The sequence below is a fragment of the Penaeus vannamei genome, chromosome 23 (assembly GCF_042767895.1).
Source record: "Penaeus vannamei isolate JL-2024 chromosome 23, ASM4276789v1, whole genome shotgun sequence".
NCBI classification, from domain to species: domain Eukaryota; kingdom Metazoa; phylum Arthropoda; class Malacostraca; order Decapoda; family Penaeidae; genus Penaeus; species Penaeus vannamei.
Genome location: NC_091571.1, coordinates 34,965,274 through 34,972,773, shown reverse-complemented (window position 1 = coordinate 34,972,773; position 7,500 = coordinate 34,965,274). Strand labels below are relative to the sequence as shown.

The 7,500-nt window shown below is 48.8% G+C and overlaps 1 protein-coding gene across 1 annotated transcript in view; it reads right to left on the bottom strand.

Annotated features, from left to right (window-relative positions):
* LOC113811698 (zinc finger SWIM domain-containing protein 5) overlaps window positions 1-7,500 on the bottom strand; it is a 42,837-nt gene that overhangs the window by 21,896 nt on the left and 13,441 nt on the right. Inside the window, exons 3-4 of the mRNA XM_070137487.1 lie at window positions 2,117-2,244; window positions 1,469-1,612 (exon numbers count right to left, since the gene is read on the bottom strand). Coding sequence (XP_069993588.1) covers window positions 1,469-1,612; window positions 2,117-2,244 — 272 coding nt within the window. The remainder of the gene's footprint in view (window positions 1-1,468; window positions 1,613-2,116; window positions 2,245-7,500) is intronic.

The window sequence follows — 7,500 nt, the reverse complement described above, 5'->3', positions numbered from 1 at the left end:
GGAGGGTTTGTGTGTGTTTGTATGTGTGTGTATGTGTGTGTGTGTGTGTGTGTGTGTGTGTGTGTGTGTGTGTGTGTGTGTGTGTGTGTGTGTGTGTGTGTGAGTGCTTGCGCGTTTGTGTATTTGCGTTTGCGCGTGCGTGCGTGCGTGCGTGCATGCATCTGTGTGTGCAAAGACAATATCGTAATCAATAGCTATACCTGTACACAATTTGTTCAGAAAACGTTGCATTCAACCCTTGTGTATATATATTGTGCAGATTGTAAAAGTTTTGGAAAACAATTTACAGCATGGCGCGCGCGAATATTTTACCGAGGGGGAGACTGACTCTATTGTGTTCCGCGCGCCCGCCGTAGACGTTGGCTCACTGCAGTTTATTGGGGGGAGGGGGTGGGGTGGGGGGGGGGGGTGAAGCCGTGAGCCATTATTGGCGCGGGTTCATGCCGGGTTACGGGTCCTCCGCCGCGAGCCGGGATGGAGGCCGATCCCGCGATTACTCTATACGGATGGAAGGCGGGGGAAGGAGGGGGGCTGGGAGGGGTGAGAGAGGGGCGATGGGAAGGGGGGTGAGAGAGGGATGGTGGGAAGGGGGAAGGGGTGTGGTTGGGAAGGTGGGAAAGGGGGAAGGGGGGAGGGGGGAGAGGGTAGGTTGAGAAAGGGGGAAAGGGGGAGAGGGTGGTTGAGAAGGGAGGTGGGAAGGGGGTAGGTTGGGAAGGGGGGGGCAGGGGGAAAAGAGGGATAGTAGATAGAGGTGGGTAGGTAGGTAGGTTGGAAAAGCGGTGGGGGGGAAGAGGTGATGTTGGGGGGGTGGCCATGAGGAAGGGGGGGAAGGGGTCAGTCCACCCTTTTCCGTGTGCATTCAGAGACGACGAGTGCATCGCGACCTCATCGGTGCCCCGTTGCAAAAATCTCTGCAGAATCTCCACTCTCCCTTTTAAATCTAATGAACCTGATATTCAAATTTGCCAATCTACAAAAAAAAAATGTTTAACACCTTGTTCGAGCGATTTCCATTAATTAACAAGGATAAAAAGGAAAAAAAAAGGTCAGATTAACTGCCGTGCCAAATTCGCCTCTATTACTGCAGCGCCAGCCGGAGTTTCCCTTCCTCCACGCCCTTCAGAGGGCTTAAAATGCCCAGGTCCCTTCCTCGCCCACCGGCCAGGCACTCCTTCCCTTCCCTTCCCTTCCCTTTTCGATTTTCTCTTCCTTTTTTTCTGTCTTTCCCTATTTCTCTCTTCATTTCCCCCTCTTCCTCTTTGTTGGCCTCCTTTTGCTTGTCTTCCATGTTGTCTTCCTCTTCTCTCTTTCTTTCATTCTTCTTTCTTCTCTCCTTACTCTCACAAATACTACCCTCCCTCTCCCTCTACCTCTCTCCCTCCCCAACCACCCCAAACCCCCCCTCTCTCCTCCCTCCCTACCCCTCCCTCCCCCAAAACTACAGAAAGGAGAGCATCCAGGAACTTACCTTGAATATGGTTGATGGGGTGACTGTGTTGTAGGATCTGATCTGCGAGTTTCTGTGCGGTGGGCAGGACCTCCGTGTGGTGTTCGCTAATGAGATACTGTACCATTTTTTGTAGCTGCTGTCTGTCCATCTGCAGAAGGGTCTCTGTTGGGGGAAGGGCGAGAGGAGGAAAGGAAAAGTGGTGTTAGTGCGGCGGGCGACACAAACCAGAACACGCTGCGTTCCTCCGACTGAGACAGCCTAGTGTTCTTATCGGGGAATCTCTCTCTCTCTCTCTCTCTCTCTCTCTCTCTCTCTCTCTCTCTCTCTCTCTCTCTCTCTCTCTCTCTCTCTCTCTCTCAGCACATCTTTAAGTATCTGACTGGTGGGTATTCTCTATAAGGACACATGAAATATCCCATTCTGTATGAACAAGGGACATACTAAAAATACAACTAAATAAACTAATAATATAGCAATAACAACAACAGTAATAATCACAACAGTAATATTACCAACAATAATAATGACAACAATAATTATACCAATATCAACAGCACACCCCTTACACCCACAACCCAAACCCAATCATAACCACACCCAAAAATACCCCAATACCCCCCCAAAAAAAACAACAACACCCACACGAAATACCACACGGGACCTTACCTGAGATGGGTATCCTGAGCTGGACGGTGTCAGCGTGGCGGATTCGGTGCAGGGAGAGTGCCACCACGTGAGGGCACCAGAAGATGTCGCGTGTGTCACATGAACATGTTACAGAAGTTATCTTGCATCTGGCGGGCGGAGAAAATCATTAGTTGGCTGGACATCTCTTCGCTACATTGAGTAATGGTGGCAATGGGGGGTAATGTTAATGGTAGATGGAATAACAAGAACAACAACAACGGTAAGAATAATAATAATAAGAGAAGAACAGGCAGACCAAAAAATTAGACGGAATGGCCGAAAAGAGACAAATCATAAGAAAGAAGGACTGAGAAGAAAAAAAAGAAAAAGAAAAGAACAGGAAAAAGAAAAACGAAAAAAAAAAAAACACAAAAAAAAGGCGAACCGCCCACAGAGCCCCCCCCCCCCCGACCCCCACCCTCTCCGCTCCCAAAGCAAAAGGAGAACCCTCGATACCAGCAATACCAATACCCGAATCCCTTGCCATCCCGAGCAGCCAGTCAGCCGAGAGGGGAGGGGGGAGGGAGGGGGAGAAGGATAAAGAGGGGGGAGGGAGGGGGAGTAGGATAAAGAGGGGGAGGGAGGGGGAGAGGGATAAAGAGGGGGAGGGGGAGCGAGACGAAGAAGGGGGAAGCGGAGGAGGAAGATAAGAAGGGGGGTGAGGGTTTGAGAGGGAGGAGGAGGAAAGAGGACGGGATGATGGAGGAGGTGGAGGAATAGAATAAAGGAGGGGGAAGGGAAGAACGAACGAAGAGGAATAGAATAGCATAGAAGTGAAGAAGAGATCCGATCAGTGGGATCGAAAAGGGAGAGAGAGAGAGAGAGAAGTAAGACAGAGAGAAAGAGAGAGAGAGAGAGAGAGAGAGGTAGAGAGAGAGACAGAGAGAAAGAGAGAAAGAGAGAGAGAGAGAGAGAGAGAGAGAGAGAGAGAGAGAGAGAGAGAGAGAGAGAGAGACAGAAAGAGAGAGAGAGAGAGAGAGAGGAAGGTAGAGGGGGTAAGGGGGTAAACAAAGGGGTAAGGAGGAGGGGGGGGGCACACAGATCTCTCTTCCCTAATTTAAACGACAGTATTTCATCAGGGTTTCCGCGTCGCGATTGCTAGAGTGTGCAATATCAGTGCCGGCAGCGCCACCTCTAGAGCCCCCTTGTTATCTGGCACTCGGGGCTGGCACTGTCTCGTCCTCCTCCCTGGCCTCTCCTCCAAAGGCTGCTCGGACCCCCCTCTCCCTCTCTGTCTGTCTCTGTCTCTGCTTGTCTTTCTTTTTATTTAGCTCTCTTATTCTCCCTTCTTTATCTCCCTCTTCTTCCTCCCTCCCTCTTTCCTTCCCTCTTTTATCCTTCTCTCCACCTCCTCTCTCTCTCCCTTTCCCTCCCTCCTCTTCCTTCCCTCTCATATCTCTCTCTCCTCCCTTTCTCCTCTAACTCTCCCTCCCTCCTCTTCCTTCCCTAATCTATCCTTCCTCTCTCCCCACCTCTCTCTCCCTTTCCCTTCCTCCTCTTCCTTCCCTAACCTATCCTTCTCTCTCCACCTCCCTCCCTCTCCCTTCCCCTCCTATCCTCTTCTCCTCTCCTTCCCTCTCCTATCCCTCTCTCCTCTTCCTTCCCTCTCCTATTCCTCTCTCCACCTCCTCCCTTCTCTCCCTCTCCCTTCTCTTTTATGGCTACCTGTGGGACTCGTTCATTTTGGCAAGTACCGGCTGCAAGTGCATGTCTCCTCCTTGCATTCATTTAAAGTAGCAACAGCCAAAGCACAAACATTGATTTCTATCTTAGGAACCACAAAAACATTATCTTTGGCCCTACTGGATCACTGGACGCTCTCAGGAACCCATGGAACACTGGATACTATCTTGGAAACCGGTAGATCTATACTTTAAACTCTATCTTAGAAACCAGTGAATCCCTGAACCCTATCTTTGGAAACCAGCGAACCTCATCATAGAAACCACCCACTGAATCACTTAAAAAAAAACCCTCCTTTAAAAAAACCACCAAACCAGTAAAAAAAAAAAAACCTTCACAGCATCTAGACAACCCCCCCCCCCCCTTGAAACCCCACTTCGAAAACGCCCACACCATTCAAACCTCCCGTACCTTACGAAACCCATTGACCTCCCTATCTTCGGAACCACCGACCTCCATCTCAGCGCACGGGGGGGGGGGGGGGGGGAGACTTAACGAACCGGCTCCCAGGGTGTGGATTATCTGCCTCTAAAACCGGCGATTAACAAGAACTTACGAGATTATTCTGTTACGATCGACCAGTATATCGCGACTCGACTCCAGATCACTAAACACAGGCGGGGAGGCTGGGCTGTAAACCACAGGCAAAGGAGGAAGGAGAGAGGGAGGAGAGAGGGAGGAGAGAGGGAGAAGGAGAGAGGGAGAGGGAGGAGGGAGAAGGAGAGAGAGAGGGAGAAGGAGAGAGAGAGGGAGAAGGAGAGAGAGAGAGAGAGAGAGAGAGAGAGAGAGAGAGAGAGAGAGAGAGAGAGAGAGAGAGAGAGAGAGAGAGAGAGAGAGAGAGAGAGAGAGAGAGGGGGGGGGGCGAGAGAAGGAGAGAGAGAGAGGGAGGGGGAAGGGGAGGGAGAGGGAGACACAATATATATACACAAGAGAAAATGCGAGCGGGCTAAGGATATAAGAACTGGGATATCGAGAGGATGGAAATGTAAAAGAGAAAATGTGATAAAAAGTGAGGAACAGAATGTAAATGAGACTAGAACATATCAGACATTACATAAAACCCCCAATGAATAAAACGGTTTTATTCCGTAATCTATCGACCGAAACAATCACACACACACACACACACAGACCCCCACCCCACACACACACCAACTCCCACTCCCCTCTACCCCCCACAAAACCCATCAACCCCCACACACCTTCGATAAAACACCCGCCCCCTCTCCATCACCAACCAACCACCCCCTCCCATATTTCCCACCCGGGGCCGGATGACAAGACCCCCCCCACCCAACCCCCAACCCACCCAACCCCCAACCCCCAACAAACAACCCTAAATCATATTCGCAAGACACAAATTTGCACGCGGCCGAACGCGCCGTTAGCACAGACGCAGCTCAACCATAAACAACCATTAAGACGCTAACAACCAGTTCGTCTGATGACCCAGGCTACACGACACGCCCGCGGAGGTAGGAGGAGCATGGGTGGTACGTCGTGGGTGGGAGAGAGAGAGAGAGACAGGGAGGCCTTCGGTGTGGGCGTGGCGTGGGCGGGCTGGCCAGATGGCTGTGGGTGGGGGTGCATTTTTTATTTCTTCTCCCTCCTGGTAATGCATATTTCTATGTTTCTGTCTGTCTGTCTGTCTCCCTCTCATGTGGACCTCGGAAAGGTGTGTGGGCGAGTGTGTGGGCGAGTGGGTGGGCGTGTGAGTGGGCGGGTGCGTAGGTGGGTTGTCTATTGAGTGGGTGGGTGAGTGGGTGGGTTCTCAAGTGGGCGTGTGATTGTGTAGATGGGTGGGTTGTCTCTCTAGTAAGTGGGTGGCTGTCTAAGTGGGTTCTCAGGTGGGTGGCTGTCTAGGTGGGTTCTCAGGTGGGTGGCTGAGCGGGTAGGTGGGTGGGTTGTGTGTCTAGTAAATGGGTGGCTGTCCAGGTGGGTTCTCTGGTGGGTGGCTGTCTAGGTGGGTGGCTGTCTAGGTGGGTTCTCAGGTGGGTGGCTGAGCGGGTAGGTGGGTGGGTTGTGTGTCTAGTAAGTGGGTGGCTGTCTAGGTGGGTTCTCAGGTGGGTGGCTGAGCTAGTAGATTAGTGGTTTGTCTATCTAGTAAGTGGGTGGCTATCCAGGTGGGTTCTCTGGTGGGTGGCTGAGCGGGTAGATGGGTGGGTTGTCTATCTAGTAAGTGGGTGGCTGTCCAGGTGGGTTGTCTGGTGGGTGGCTGAGCGGGTAGATGGGTGGTTTGTCTATCTAGTAAGTGGGTGGCTGTCCAGGTGGGTTCTCTGGTGAGTGGCTAAGCGGGTGGGTGGGTGGGTTGTCTGGTGGGTGGGTGGGCGTCGCGGTGGGCGGACGGGCGGCGGTCATTAATGCGCGTTTATTACTCCGGTCAGATGAAAGAGCAATGGTTTCAGCTACAGTATTCATAACGATAAAAAGTAGACATGGAGAAGATAGTAATAATAATAACAATGATGATAATAATAATAATGATAATCATAAATATAATAAAGTAATAACAATAATAATATAAAACAACAACAATAATAATAATAACAACATAATAACAATAATAATACTACAACGACAACAAACACATCACTTCCCTTTACCTCTTCACCCCCCTTCCCCCTCCCCCTCCCTCAGACGTCCAGCAAGAGAACCCGAACATGACGCCCCCCCCTCCCTCTCCCCCTCACCCCCTCACTCTCACACTTTCTTCATTTTCATGCTAATTTTTTCATCTGCATAGAGATGGCTTGTCATCCTCCTCGTACTTAGGATGTTTACGCACTGGCTGAGCTTTTCGTAGAGCTTTCATAGAGCTTTCGTAAAGGTTTCGTAGAGCTTTTTGTAGTGCCTTCATAGAGCTTTCGCAGAGCTTTCGTTGTGCCTTCGCAGAGCTTTTATAGAGCTTCCATAGAGCTTTCTCCTCCCTACTCCTGTTTGGTGTTACGGAGAAGGGGGGGGGGGTGAGGTGAGCAGGGGAAAGGAAGGGGGAGGAGGGGGGGGGAGGGAAGAAGAGCTCCTCCTGGCACTCTCGACGAAGGTGCCGCGCAAGGATGGCACCCCCGTTGGCACTCATCACTTTAGAAATCATAAGTCGGCGAAAATCTGATTTATAGAACGCAAGAATTTTAATAACTCAATCGACAAAAAATAAAATAGTTCACACACAACAAAACAACATTAACAACAATAATACCAACATCAACAAAAACAACAACTATAATAATAGTGATAAAATAATAATCATAACAAAATAATAATGATAATCAAATAATAATCATAATTATCGTAATAATAATAATAGAATAATAATAATAATAAAATAACAATGATAATAACAAAATAATAATAACAATGATCATAACAATAATAATAATAATAATAATAATAATAATAATAATAATAATAATAATAAAATAACAATAAAACAACAACAACAATAACAAAACAACAACAATAACAACAAAAAATAAGAACAACAATAACACCTGCAAGTTGTCCCATTAATCCCTCTTCGCTGTATACGAACTTAACGCACGTAATCGTCATCATGACGTGCTAGAATGCGTTTAAATGCTGTTAAGTCTTGTTTTTACAGAAAAAAAATTGCTTTTCACCGCGCTTACAAAAAAAAAAAAAAAAAAAAAAAAAAAAGTAAAAATGCGTGAGAATTCTTTTTT